A 15,565-nucleotide genomic window follows, 5' to 3' on the forward strand; every position below is an offset into this window, starting at 1 on the left:
TCAATGGTTAAGTGCCCCTGGGTTTAATCCTTGGAACCCTGTTCCTTCCCCCCCAAAAAAGTGACTAAATGCAGACTGGATTTGGTGCCACTTAATTTAATTCTTCTTTCACCAGAGTGATACCAACTGGTGGAAAGGAACCTGCAAAGGCAGGACTGGGCTAATTCCAAGCAACTATGGTAAGTGTTGCCCAAGTGGCTTTACTTTAGCTACACTATATTTCTTCTTAATTATCTGGTTCTAGGGAACTTTGGGCTTGCAGAATTCAGAGAAGTGGCTGAGAATTCAGAGAAGATCAGGTGTGTTCAGGGTGGTATGGTCATAGACTATGGCTGAGAATTCAGTGGAGTCATTTGCTAGAGTAGGACAATTTCCACTCTATAAGCCTCTTATTAGTAAAGTGGCCATGAACACCAGATGTACCTTGGCTTAAGAGAACATATTTTAGCATTCTTGAAAAAAAAAAAAAACAACAAGGTTTCCAAGGAAACTCTTATGGTTTTATTTTATTCAGCTCTTAATGCAATTCTTTTCATGCTCTTAAATTAAATCTCACAGATTGTTTCTTGGACTAGCTCTTTTGTTTGTTATGAAGAACACCCTGTTTGGGGCAGCGATGTTCATTCATTAAATGCTCATCATGGCAGTTTGGGGAACCCAAGCACTGGGTGTGGCTCCTGTCATGAAGCTGCCTCTAGTTGGAAGAAGGACAAAACAGACAAAAACACTTCAGTGGAAATCAGCAAAAGAGCACAGGATTGGAAATGAGGATCCTGGGTTTTAATCCTTTGTGTTCCACTTCTCAATAACAGGGTACTTTAGTTCAGACATCTAATTGCTACCTTTGGGATTAAGTTTCTCTATCTATATAATGAAAGGGTTGGATTCAGATCATTTCTGAAATCCCTTTGGACTGTAGCATGATGTGAATCCTTAGAGCTGGCTGGCATTGGGCACCAGTTCCAAACACTGGAGAATGACTTAGAAAATGTCCAGGGAGGTCCTTCAAAACTCTGAGGCCATGGGGATGAAGGCTAAGGCTTGTGGTCCTGCATAGGGGCCCTGTATGCCCTGGTCTAAGGGTGGTACTCTTCTTTGTCCTAAAAAAAAAAAAACAAAATAACACTTCAGGGCTGGGGATATAGCTCAGTTGGTGGAATGCTTGTCTTACATGCACAAAGCCCTGGGTTCAATCCCCAGCACCACCAAAAAAAAAAAAAAAAAAAAAACACTTCAAATGTTTCTTCTCCTTGAAGCCTTTGAAATACCAGATGTACCTTTCCTGTATACTCCATTTCCAGCCTTGATCATAGACACTGAGGGTAGAAAATGTCCTTCTGCCACTTGGGTTCCCCATAGCCAAAGCAGTGTCCTGCTACAGTCCCATGGCAGGAGAAGTGGTCCTAAAGTTGCCCTTAAGTCATAACCTTCTTGTAGGCATTGCAGCTCATTCTAGGACCCAGTGAACACACCTTCCTAGAGGCAGGTAGGTCTGTTGATTATGAAATATTTCCCCCACCCTCTCCTACTTGCACACACAGGGAATTAGAATTGCTTTCCGGTATCTTCAAAGTAGGGTATTTTACAGAAAGAAAAAAGTGAACATCAGATGCTTTCTTTTGCATTTTTGTGACTAAGTTTATGAAATACTTGAGTACACTGGTATTTGAGTCAGGAATCTGTTTGGTTTTAATTTATATTTCCAGTTAATTGCTGTGTTATTGCCTTATTGCTTGGCTTGGTTTTATTTAACACATAATTCAGCTTTTTTTTTAAAGCAGGCACTATCAATTTGATATTTGTTTTTTTTTTTATCCACATAAAAGTAAGGGAAGCTGTATTGTCTGAGGCTCTGTCATTCATAAAGCTGGGGGACTGTGGGACATAAGCAGCTTCAGCAAATCACTTGGGCACTCTCAACATTGGGCTTGCACTTTTTATTTTCAATCTAGTGGCTGAGCAGGCAGAGTCCATTGACAATCCACTGCATGAAGCTGCAAAAAGAGGTAGGTGTGATTGTTTTTGATTGAGGGGTGCAGTACAGTAAAATACATGGATTTTAATTACACAGATTGATGAGTTTTTCCAAATACATCTATGGAACCCACACCCAGATGAAAATCTAGAACATTTCTACCGTTACAGAGTATTCTCTCACACACCTTTCCAGTTAAATCCTTGCCTCCCTCAGAGGCTGACTTTTATCACCCTAGAAGGGTAAGTATGAGTATAATTAAAATATGTCAGCCAACAAGCAAATTTTTACCAAAAGCACATCAGATAGAGCACGAATCTCTAGGATATATAAAGAACTCAAAAGTCTTAATACCAAAAAAACAAATAACCCTATCAATAAATGGGCCAAGGGACTGAACAGACACTTCTTGGAAGATGATATACAGTCAGTCAACAAATATATGAAAAAATGTTCAACATCTCTAGCAATTAGAGAAATGCAAATCAAAACTACTCTATGATATCATCTTACTCCAGTCAGAATGGCAGCTATCAAGAATACAAACAACAATGAGTGTTGGTGAGGATGTGGGGAAAAAGGCACACTCACACATTGCTGGTGGAACTGCAAATTGGTGCAGCCAATATGGAAAGCATATTGAGAATCCTTGGAAAACTGGTAATGGAACCACCATTTGACCCAGCTATCCCACTCCTCAGTCTATACCCAAAGGACTTAAAAACAGCATACTACAGAGACACAGCCACATCAGTGTTTATAGCAGCACATTAGCTAAACTGTGGAACCAACCTAGATGCCCTTCAGTAAATGAATGGATAAATAAAATATGGTATATATACACAAGGAATATTACTCAGCAATAAAAGAGAATAAAATCATGGCATTTTCAGGTAAATTGATGGAGTTGGAGAATATCATGCCAAGTGAAGTTAGCCAATCCCAAAAAACCAAATGCGGAATGTTTTCTCTGATTTAAGGATGCTGATTCATAATGGGGTTGGAGGGGGCATGGGAGGGTTAGACAAACTCTAGATAGGGCAAAAGGGAGGGAAGGGTTGGGAGCGGAGTGTGGGGGTAGGAAAGACAATGGAATGAGATGGACATCATTACCCTAAGTACATGTATGAAGACACAAATGGTGTGACTCTGAGTACAACCAGAGATATGAAAAATTGTGTTCTATATATGTAATATGAATTGTAATACATTCTGCTGTCATATGTAATAAATTAAGATAAAAAAGTGTCAGCCAACAAACACTGTTGAGTGTATTACCTTCCTGTGCTCTGGGTGGTAATAGGCATATGGAATGATAGGTCTATGGCCTGTAAGGCTCAGAGTCAAGCAGAGGAGAGAGATGTATGGCTGCTTGTTAAAATACAGTGTGATAAGTACAGCAATAGAAATGTGTTTAAACACAATGTAGTGGCCAGAGTGCACACGTAGAGGGCAGGCATGTGGAGGTGTTCTGGGGGAGAATATTGACGTAAAAAGGTTTGGAAAGGAAGGAAGTGAGCCACAGGGATTAGTCTGGGGAAGAGCCATGGCCAAACAGTGATGAGCCTTGTCTTGGGCTTTCTCCTATCAGTGATTCTTAGCTCGCATAGTTCTTCCCTGCAAACCCTGGGGACATTTGGCAATATCTGGAGACATTGTACTGTCATGACTGGAGGGATGCTACTGGCTTTTTTTTTTTTTTTTTTTTTTTTTTTTTTTTTTTTTTAGCATAGAGGTTGAGAATGTTGCTAAATCAAAGGCATTACAAAGAATTCTCCAGTCCCAAATGGCAATAGCACTGATGTTGAAAAACCCTTCTGTAAATCATAGGGTATTTTGGTAAAGCCTCAGTAAGCTCCATTTTGTTTTGTTTTATATCTTTTTGAAATATGAATGTGCAAAAGGAAATTATTGGTTTAGAATTACTAAACTGACATTTTTAAAAATCTTGGTAAATTAGATACTTAGGGCATTAGCCTGAAGATTTTAAATTGATAGTTATACTTTAGCAAATAAGAGCAGTAACTTTGAGTAGGTTATTTAACTTTTTTTTTTTTTTAAAGAGAGAGTGAGAGACAGAGAGAGAGAGAGAATTTTTTAATCTTTATTTTTTTTAGTTTTCGGTGGGCACAACATCTTTTTTTGTATGTGGGCTGAGGATCGAACCCGGGCCGCACGCATGCCAGGCGAGCGCGCTACCACTTGAGCCACATCCCCAGCCCCTTGAGTAGGTTATTTAGTGTTTCTTCTCTAATAAGAACTAAGTTGTATTTTTTTTGTTGTTGTTGGGGGAGGGAGGGTACCAGGGGATTGAACCCAGGGGTGCTTAACCACTGAGTCACGTCCGCATTCCTTTTTATTTTTTATTTTGAGACAGGGTGCTTGCTAAGTTGTTTAGGGCCTTGCTCAATTGCTCAGGCTGGCTTTGAACTTGAGGTCCTCCTGTCTCAGCTTTCAGAGCAGTGGGTATTATAGGCATGTGCCACAATGCCTGTCCTGAAATGCATTTTTAATGTGAATATGAATAGTTTTTCTTTGTATTGAGGTTTAACTTTTTTCTTCCAAGTTCCAGAATTTTGCAAAGGAAAGAAATACACACACACACACACACACACACACATGATTTTTTTAAGAGTAGAAATACCTAAGTAGAGCTATTTAGGCAACTCTTTCCATCAACCTACCGTTAAAACTTGATGATAATGCTTTCCATTAACAAACTGGAAGTCCAAGTGTGCCATACTAAATGTATTAGTGGATAGGTCTTAATTGGAGACTTGCTGATTAGTCCTTTTCTTGTGTTTTTATAAATGTAAAATTCTTTCAGGCAACTTGAGCTGGTTGAGAGAGTGTTTGGACAACCGAGTGGGTGTTAATGGCTTAGACAAGGCTGGAAGCACCGCCTTATACTGGGCTTGTCATGGTGGCCATAAAGGTAATATGTTTTGTTTGCTATTAAAAATGAATCTCTGTGATGCTAAAATGTGTTTCACCTAAGGGAGTCAGATTCACAAAAATGGAAAAAAAAAAAAAAACAAACCCAAAACAGCATTGGCTATCTTTTGCAAATCCTTTAGAACATCAGTCAAAAGCCTTGTTCCTGGAAGCCCTGTGGAACAGTGGGTGGAACGTGGCCAGTCAGCCCACTTCACAGACCTCTCACTTGAAAAATCGGAAACTTCTTTTTCCTCTCAAAGACAACTAATTAGAAAACAACAGTAGTATAAAAATAAACCCACTTTCTAATCTTACAGAAGAAAAGGGCAGAACTGTCTCCTCTAGCTTTTTGCATTTTAAGTTTAATGCACAATTGTAGATTGAGAAGGGAGACAGCGTTGCTTAAGTGTGTGATTCAGTGGCTACTTGGTTACAATCAGTGATTATGACGAGTTCTAGATGATGATGGAGTCTAGATGTATTTCATCCTAGCCAAAAAAATCTACCATTTTCTACCTCTCTCTATAATACACAAAAAAATAAACCCCACTATGGGAAATAAAGAGCCTGACAAATTAAAGAGCATAACCAAAGGAAAATCTGTGACTCTCTCTCTTATTTTAGCTAATAGGCATGTTAGTTATATGAATGCTAAGTATCATGGCAAGTGTGAAACTATTCCTATTAATAGCTATCATATGAAAATACTAAAGCCAAACCTGTTTGAAAAAAATATCTTTTTCTTAAAATATTTCTATTTCTTTAGATTATTATGTTTTTCTTTACATAAATTTTGAGAAGTTTATAATAAGAATTTTATTGAAGATTCTGCTAAAGAATACTCTCTTTAAACATTATTATGCTTAGTTTTATCAGACTTTTACTTTTCATTCTTAAGAAATATCTCTTCTATTTGAATTTCAGATATAGTGGAAGTGCTATTTACTCAGCCAAATATTGAACTGAACCAACAGGTGAGACTATTCAGTATGAGGAAATCGTTTAACACACCTTCCTTGTTCTCTTTGGCACAGTACAGCTTATGGGCACATAAAGTATTTTACTCAAAATACTATAAACACATAGATTCTTGCTTTTCTTTTTCATTTAATGGTGCTGGGATTTGAAGCCAGGGCCTTGAGCATTCTGGGCAAGCCCTTTACCACTGAACCACACCCCTGCTCCTTAGTACACAGTTTTTAAACACTGTTATTACTGTAGTAAAATTTAAAATCAACAGAGCCCAAAGTACCTATCCCTCATCTCCTTGTGCATCACTTTCAGCTGTTAGCTCTTTCTTCCTGTATGTACCTTTGTGTTACTGAGGAATAGGCTGGTGGAGCCGTCTGGTCATGTATCATCTTTATGTGTATATTTGCTTCCTATATGATTAATGAAGGTTGTCAGCTCCCCAGTTCCCATCTCCCAGTATCTCAGCATCCAACCTTTCCTTCTTTGTATAATGTTTACATTATTGTCCCTAAGTAATGTTCACTGCTTGTATAACTTTTTGTTTCTCTTTAGTTATTGACTTTTATTTAGCTTGTTCTTTCTGTCACTAGGACTGCTGCACTGTTTTATACTCCCTTGATAGACTGTCTGTATAAGATAATCCATGAACTTTTTTTTTTTCCCATCTTGGTCTCACCCTTCTTGTAGCAATTCATCTTCATGTTCCAACCTGAGCAATTTCATCTCTGCTACTTTTTGCCATCTTTCTTAGAATCACGTTCTCCTTTATGCTGTGTTGTCACTTTTCTGGACCCGTGTCTTCCTTTGTTGGAGATCATTTCTTCAAGTAGATTCCTGAGAAAGAGGAGCTTGGGATTGATTATTAAAAACTGATCACAATTCTAGGTTGCAAATAATTTTGAAGATGTGGCTCCATGGTATTCTTGTTCCCAGGGTTGCTTTTGAGAAGTCTGATACCATTTTGATTCCTGTATTAGTGAATTTTCTATTATTATAATGAAATATCCAAGGCAGGCTACTTTATAAAGAATTGAGGTTTATGGGGCTAACAGTTCTGGAGGTTTAAGGGCATGGTTCTGGCATCAACATGGCTCTGTTGAAGATCTTCAGGAGGATGGCATCAAAGTGGTGGGAGTGTATGTGATAGGAAGAGATCATATTTCTAGACGGGAAGGCAGAGAGAGACTGTGGTTCCCATAGTCCCTTTGGAAGTTAGTGTCCCCAGATGACCTAAGTACCTTGTACTAGTCAGCTTTTTGACACTTTAACAGATATCTGCAATAATCAACTTATAGAAAGAAAAGGTACATATTGGCAGTCAGTTTGGGAAGTTCCAGTCTATGATTGGTAGGACCCATTTCTGGCTGGCAGGGGGCTTCTTTGTGGGGGGTGAAGTAGTGAGGTCCTGGCTGTTTTGCTGCTGAGCAACCCCTAGATGCTACTATAAATGCACTCCTCCCTTTTCTTCATGTGGGGTTGTACTGCTTCACCAGAGGAGTATCCTACAGCCTCCTGCCTGGGTGTGTTCCCTTAACTGCACACACTGGGGCAGTGGGATAGGTAAAAGTAGCTGAGAGAGGCATCTTACTGTTTAGTTTGTAAATTTGTCACCCAACCCTTATTTTTGGTTTCTGGTCTTCTTGCTACCTATGTCCATAAGCTTGGAAGTTATCTGGTTAATTTCTCAATAAAGTTATTCCACCATCTTTACTTGGTCTGGCAACAGGGGGGTCTTGGGGTTCTGGTTACTTCTTATTCTTTCAACTAGAACCTGTTTTTACCCCATGCCTCATTCTTACCCCAGTGTCTCTAGGAACCCCTAATTCCAAATTCTTGCCAGGTTTCTATGAGGGTCAATTCCTTGCTCTCTCCTATATCCCCCTCTGTGGGCATCTGAGTTTCAGCTTGTGCTCTGCCACATCACTTCTACTCCATCCCATTCCCACTCCCTAAAATGACTCATCTTTCATGGCTGGAGTCTCCTTTCTTCCTCCACTCTTCCCTTTGGAATTTTGTAGTTTCTATAATTTGTTCTCATTTTAGGTTTAATTAGAGAAACTTGATGTCTGCATTCAGTACACCTTCTCATTTTAAAATGCCGCTTTCCCTTTCTGTCATCATAGAACAAGTTGGGAGACACGGCTTTGCACGCTGCTGCCTGGAAGGGTTATGCAGACATTGTCCAGCTGCTTCTGGCAAAAGGTAATGTTCGTGATGAATATATCTGGTCTTTGCTTACCCAGAAAAAGAGGTCACATAAAATTATACTATTTGAAATAGTAGAAAGAATAATAATCTTCTAAACTGTAATTTTAACCCCTCTTCTGTGTATACCACAGAGCTGGTATGATGAGATGAAATTATTGGGGTTATTTATGTTGCTTTAATTCTAAATTGAAACCTTTACTTATAAATTAAAAGCTTTAAAATTATGGATATTATCTTTGGGAAGAACTTACTGTGCATATCTGAAGGATTGTAGGGCCTTAGAAGAAAGAGGTATGCATTTGACCCTGCTATTGCCCTTCTCGGACTATTCCCTGAAGACCTTAAAAGAGCATGCTACAGGGATACTGCCACATCGATGTTCATAGCAGCACAATTCACAATAGCTAGACTGTGGAACCAACCCAGATGCCCTTCAATAGATGAATGGATAAAAAAAATGTGGCATCTATACACAATGGAGTACTATGCAGCAATAAAAAATGACAAAATCATAGAATTTGCAGGGAAATGGATGGCACTAGAGCAGATTATGCTTAGTGAAGCTAGCCAATCCCTAAAAAACAAATACCAAATGTCTTCTTTGATATAATGAGAGCAACTATGAACAGAGCAGGGAGGAAGAGCAGGAAGAAAAGATTAACATTAAACAGAGACATGAGATGGGAGGGAAAGGGAGAGAAAAGGGAAATTGCATGGAAATGAAGGGAGACCCTCACTGCTATACAAAATTACATATAAGAGGTTGTGAGGGGAATGGGAAAATAAACAAGGAGAGAAATGAATTACAGTAGATGGGGTAGAGAGAGAAGATGGGAGGGGAGGGGAGGGGAGATAGTAGGGGATTGGAAAGGTAGCAGAATACAACAATTACTAATAGGGCATTATGTAAAATTGTGGATGTGTAACTGATGTGATTCTGCAATCTGCATTTGGGGTAAAATTGGGGGTTCTTAACCCACTTGAATCTAATGTATGAAATATGATATGTCAAGAGCTTTGTAATGTTGTGAACAACCAATAAAAAAAAAAAGAAGAAGAAAGAGGTGTGTTCACATATATATGGGGGACATCTTTTCTGAGAAATCTGCACAGGCAAAGTTGCTAATCTCATAGGAAAGTCTTGATAGATAAGAAAGAATGTTGGGACTGCTGTGCCTTGCTTTGAGCTGAGTAGTTGTTAGATGTACAAGAATGAGAGATGCCTTGTTTTTATACAGTCTATGTGCTTATAGTATATATAGCTGGCCTTGGGCATGGCTACTAATGCTGCCTGTGCACCTCTCCTGAAAAAGGAGCAGGGAACAGGTATTTGTTTTAAATCCTTCTTTCTCCTCTGGTGCCTCCATGACTATCAGAGGAAACATGTAAATTATGGACTGATCATCCACTTATCCATTTGTCCCGTACATTATTAATGAACCCTTATAGAGGGCCAGACATAATACCCCATAACACAACTTGATTCAGAGGCTATAATGTAGACAAGGGACCAGGCCATAAGTGATATGTAATCATCATTGGGGATCCTTGGCAATGTTGTGAAATATATAGGAGGAAATGCTTTTGATTTTAAGTATGTTGATGATATAAGTTCTAGGTCTAAAAGGGCAGAGTGTTAGTCAGTTTTTGATGCTGTTACCAAAATACCTGACAAGAATGACTTAGAAAAGGAAAATTTATTTTGGCTCATAGTTTCAGAGGTTTAGTTTATGGTGGGCCAACTTCATTCCTTTGGGTCCAAGGAGAGGAAGAACATCAAGATAGAAGGGTCTGGTGGAAGAATGCTGCTCTATTCATGGTGACCAGGAGGCAGAGAAGGGGGGAAGGGACTGCAGAGAAGATGAACCTTTCCATGGCACACCCCCAGGGACCCACCTCCTCTTGTCATGCTACACCTGCCTACAGTTACCTACCCAGCCTATTCAAACTAGATGGACTGATTCGGTTACAGCTCTCACATTCTAATCATTTCGGCTCTGAATATCCCTGCATCAACACAGGAGCTTTTGAGCATGAGCATGTCCAAACCATGATAGTCAAACAGCATTAGGTCCACTATTGTGCTCCTCTGAAGGTTGTGCCAAGAGCAGCCACTAGCCTGTGTGCACCTGAGCCCTTGAAAAGAAGCTGCCTGAATTGAGTTGTACTATAAATATAAAATACACACCCCATTTTTTTTAGGATTTAGTGGAAAAAGTACAATACCACAATAATTTTTATATTGGATTACATGTTGCAATGATCTTTTAGATATTTAGTAGGTTAAGTAAAACATTATTAAAAGTAATTTCACTTTTTGCAAATGTGTTTACTATAAAATTTAAAATTAACTGTGTGGATCACCTTGTATTTATATTAGTGCTGCTCCAAGGGAACTCAGGAAATAAATGTGTTTCTTCTCTAGCATCCTTGTTTCTGAATATTTCCTGTCCTGATAAACATGAGTATGAGTTCTATAATATAATTTAATTTATTTGTCATAGAACTGTTAGCCCTCAGGAATTTTGACTTGACAGAATGAGAATTTCCGTATAACCTGAGGGATAGATGCAGATCTGGTCAACAGAATGAGATTTTTGCAAATTGGTGAAAATACTGTGGCAGAAAGGGTGAATTGAGAGAACCTTCTTGGAAGGTCACCTGGTAGTAGCTAACAGAATTAAAAATGTGCCTATCTTTATATTTCAGCACCCCATTTAGGAAACTGTCCTTTAAGTATTTGTGTGAACAGATGTGTTGCTTAAGGATGTTCATTGTAGTATCTGTGATAATCAGAGTTAGGAACAGCTTAGGTACCTATCATTAAAGCAAAGATTAAATAAATTTTGGATCATCCATAAAATGGAATATTTATAAATACTTAAATATATTTCAGTTATATGCATGCTGCCAGAAAAGAGCACCATTTGTATATTGTTAAAAGTATGACATTGCAAACCAACATATGTAGTATGATTTTGTATACATGTTCACATATGTCTGTGGATGCATGCATACACATAAGGGAAACAAGAACTCAGGCTCTCTTGTAGGAATGGTTACCTCTGGAGAGGGTAAAAGACTGGACAGAATCCAGGAATACAATGCAAATGTATTAATGGATTCTGATGTAATTTTTAGCACAAAGTCCAAGTGGATAGAAAAGAGCTTACTGTAACAATGAATTGGGGAACAATGAGTTGCCGCTGTTTTTTTTTTTTGTGTGTGTGTGTGTGTGTTGCCATTCTGCTAATTTACATGAGCATGTATGTACAGATATGAAAATATTAATCCCTTCAAGATTAACCCAGAGGTATTTTTTAAAAGACCTTCTTGAGCAGAACAAGAGGGAAGGAGTGTGTTGAATTTAAACTCCCCAGACTCCTGCGGAGGCACACATAACCACTGGGGTGTGGTGGTGATTTAGGATTTACTAAGGGGAAGGTAAACTCACAGAAAGGTCCATGAGTACTCCCGTAGAGACTGGAAGGGAAAGGCTGTGTTTCAATGCAGCATAGGCACCACAGGTGTAGCAGCTGGTCCCTGGTTAAAGATGCCACACACACTACTTTAAGGAGTTTAATTTTGGTCCAGTACTGTTCTCTAGTTAGTTTTGCCAAATGTGGTTAGCCTTGGTGGAAAGAGGATTGACTACTACTGTATAGTCTTTAAAGACACCTAACTTCTTTTTCTTGTGTTGGGAAGGTGCTAGAACAGACTTAAGAAACAATGAGAAGAAGCTGGCCTTGGACATGGCTACTAATGCTGCCTGTGCATCTCTCCTGAAAAAGAAGCAGGGAACAGGTATTTGTTTTAAATCCTTCTTTCTCCTCTGGTGCCTCCATGACCAGCTCACGAATGGGAAAAGATTTTTTTCTTGATAAACTTTTTTTTTTTTTAAGAGAGAGAGAGAGAGAGAACTTTTTAATATTTATTTTTCAGTTTTCGGTGGACACAACATCTTTATTTTATTTTATGTGGTGCTGAGGATCAAACCCAGCACCCCGCGCATGCCAGGCGAGTGCACTACCGCTTGAGCCACATCCCCAGCCCTTGATAAACTCTTTAGATAGTCCTGAAGTTTGAATATATATATCTCCTTACTCTAAATCAGAACCTCCAAAATAGAATACCTTCCAGGAAACAAATTTGAAGAAAGATACAGATCTTTCACTATTGTATATGTTTATATGTGTGTTTTTTTGTTTTGTTTTGTTTGTGTGTGTGTTTATTTATTCCTTACAATCAATTTCTCATCACCTTGCTTTCCACAATCCTTTCCAGAGAACCGTGGTCTGAATTCCCTCACTTCATATATGTACTCATGAGTGGTTATGGCTAAATATTATTCAAATTAAGTATTCAATAGCTCGCTGATTATATTTTGTTTCTAGCCTATATGAGGGTATCAATAAATAGTAGTGGAAATTTTTCTAGACTTTGCTAGACATTTTGGAAGTTATTCATAATACATACGGAAGAATAAATTTGAAAAATAAAGGAAAGCATGTGTGGTTGTTTTGAAAGAAAGGTGTTAAGACACACTTGAGTCATTCGTGGTCACTGTTCAGATCAGCTGCTTATTTGACTTCTCAGTATGTAGTCTAATGAACGTCGCCCCCTGGATTTGTTCTTGTGCATCCTGGGAGGATGTGCCTTGACCTGACCTCCTGTCCACCTCCTTTTATCCCCCTCCAGTGTGTCATTAGCCACCTGGCTCATGCAAGCCTAGAGAGGAAAAAGAGAAGAATACAGAGAACATTAAACCCCTTTCTTCTTACATCTCAAGCTTTACTCTGTTGTCTGATGTTTGACACTTTCATACCATTAAAGTATAAACTAACAGTTGACACTTTTTTCACCATTTTATAGAACGAAACTAGTATGATAGAAGACTCACTTTTTGCAAGTCTTTTGCATTGCTGCTCATTATTTCAGACCTTTTTGGTATTACTTTAGAGCCCAAAGTTTAACTAATCTATGTTGGTATAGAGAGTCAGCAAAAAGACTTTTGAGAAAAGAAATTTCCACTATAAAGGCAAAGGACATTTGTTTCCCTGTAGCTGGATGACATTATTGCTTCTATAGTTCTTGACCTGTGCAGTGGGATATTTGTCAATTTTCTGTTTTTATTAGTGTAATAAAATTCCCATTATTTTTTGAACTCTGGGAAAACTTTTTTCTCCCTCAGGTATCCCTCCGTGTCCTCCATTAATTGAGCTCCAGCAATGTGCCTGTATTTGTATTCCATCTTGTTCCCTCCAAAATGATAGGGTAATCTACTGCTACAAGGATTTGAGTAGATGGTTGAATAGGTGACAGCTACAAATCAGTTGTCTTTCTTCTGAGTCCTGCTTAAGTTGACATAACATTTGGTGGGGTCCAGCTCTTTTTATTTTAAAATGTTCTTGTTTCATTTCCATCTTTTGTTTCTGAGTATACTTTATTTTCAGTATTTTCTAAAATGAATCTGAAGCTTCCCTGTTTTTGTTCTCTTTCCTTCCTCTCGTGAGTTATCTTTCTACCCAGTGACCTTGCCTTCGGGTAAAGGCAAGGATTGTGGCGTGCCTGAAGCCACATGTGCACTTGTCACTCGGAGAGAGGAGGTTTTGAGCACTGCTGTCAGAGTGGAGTGGCTGTTGGTGTGTTCCAAGTTGATCACCGTGCATATAGCTTTGTTAGAAACAGACTACTCAGTGCTGTGTACTTTACTCTGCACATCTAAGGACCATGTGGACCACTGTATTTGTGTGCTTCTGTAATAGCAGATACTTAATAGATTAAACAGTAGGAAAAAAATCTCATGAAACTTACAAACCCAGGGTCATAGGGAAGAGTACAGTTTGTTGAGCTGATAGAAGCTTTGACAGGTAAAAAGAAAATCTGAGCAATTAGTAATTTGTTTTGCTTTTCCTGCCCATTTCTTTTAGATGCACTTCGAACATTAAGCAACGCTGAGGACTATCTTGATGATGAAGACTCAGATTAATTCCCTTCGGGAGCTTTGAGACCTAAAACTTTTTTTTCCTTTTGCCATTCCAAAACCTTATTGTTGCCAGAAGAGTATTGGTAACTGTAAGAAAAAAGAAAAAAAAAAAAGTATATATGAACGTTGCGGTGTTGCACTGTGATTGAGTAGAACGTGGAAATGAATAGTTTTCACCTTCATTTGCCAATAAGTAACCAGATACCTTGCTGTATAAAATACATTTATGTTCACCAGTGTAGAACAAGAAGAGATTATTTCTATTTATCAAGCTAAAGGAATTTAAGGATTTTTTTTTAAATCGGGATTTTTTTTGGGGGGTGGGGGTTCTTTACCTCAAGGATTGAGATATTTTGAATAGATTTTTTTTCAAGGAGGGGGATGCTTATTATAATAATATACCAAAATACTTAATAGGAAATTGTCAGCTATTCTGACAAAAATAAACATTTTAAGTTACTTTATTCCTTTTGTCTGTTTTTTTCATGCTATTACCATTGCTGATAAATAAAGATTTTTATATTCAGGTAAGAAGAGGTTAAATTTATGTTTGTATTTATAAACGCAAGAGTCTCATGATAGTCACATTTTTATTTAGCTTTCTGTATTTGCTATGATCAAAGAAAATTATCATTAAGAAGATGCATACTTAATAACATAATTCTAATAGTTATGAGATGTTCAGTTTTATAGCCAAAATTATAATGAAAGCAAAGAAACCTAGTAACTCATTACGGCTGGCTCAAGGTTTGAAAGTTAAAAAATATTAATTTCCTCATAAATGATGCGATAGTTTTTCAGATGGAGTAGACAGGAGCCATGACATTTTTTTGCACGCATTCTCTTTGGTAACATTGTTTCCTCCTGGTGTGGGTCTAGCTCATAATGGTTCAGATTCTTTTGCAGAATCTTCCCTTTACATTGCAGAGAGCAACTGCATCCGAGGACTTGATTTTGTATCACTGCAGTGATGATGTTAAAAATGACCTGGCCACTGGAATTTGCCTATTCCTGGCCCTCCACCCAGAAGTATATTTGCAAGATGACTTCAGTGCTAATTTGAAAAAAGAAAAACAGTTTAGTGAAGAGAAGGAAATGTTTGAAGAAGGAAGTGGGTAGCTCAGGAAGTGAGCAGCTACGTCCGCAGGCTTTTCTTCTGTGACTGGCTTTTCTCTCTGTGGGTTCCTTGAGAGGGGATACCCGGAAAAACTGGTTCAAGGTCTTTCAAATACCCTGACTGAATTTAAAAAAAAAAAAAAAATATATATATATATATATATATATATATATATATATTTATTTATTTATTTTAGTTGTAGTTAGACACAATATATTTATTTTATTTATTTATTTTTATGTGGTGCTGAGGATTGAACTCAGGGCCTTGCATGTGCTAGGCAAGCGCTCTACCCCTGAGCCACAATCCCAGCCCAACTGACTGAATTTTAGTAGAAAGGAATCTGTACAAGTAGTGACAGCAAAGGATG

The 15,565-nt window shown here is 38.2% G+C and overlaps 1 protein-coding gene across 1 annotated transcript in view; it reads left to right on the forward strand.

Annotated features, from left to right (window-relative positions):
- Positions 1-14,197, forward strand: part of OSTF1 (osteoclast stimulating factor 1) — a 54,065-nt gene extending 39,868 nt beyond the window's left edge. The window contains exons 4-10 of the mRNA XM_081278788.1: positions 116-179; positions 1,953-2,006; positions 4,803-4,910; positions 5,837-5,886; positions 8,008-8,086; positions 11,798-11,896; positions 14,023-14,197. Coding sequence (XP_081134914.1) covers positions 116-179; positions 1,953-2,006; positions 4,803-4,910; positions 5,837-5,886; positions 8,008-8,086; positions 11,798-11,896; positions 14,023-14,081 — 513 coding nt within the window. The 3' untranslated portion in view covers positions 14,082-14,197. The remainder of the gene's footprint in view (positions 1-115; positions 180-1,952; positions 2,007-4,802; positions 4,911-5,836; positions 5,887-8,007; positions 8,087-11,797; positions 11,897-14,022) is intronic.
- Positions 14,198-15,565: the final 1,368 nt, after the last annotated feature.

The sequence above is a fragment of the Spermophilus citellus genome, assembly GCF_964194105.1.
Source record: "Spermophilus citellus genome assembly, chromosome: 2".
Lineage (NCBI taxonomy): Eukaryota > Metazoa > Chordata > Mammalia > Rodentia > Sciuridae > Spermophilus > Spermophilus citellus.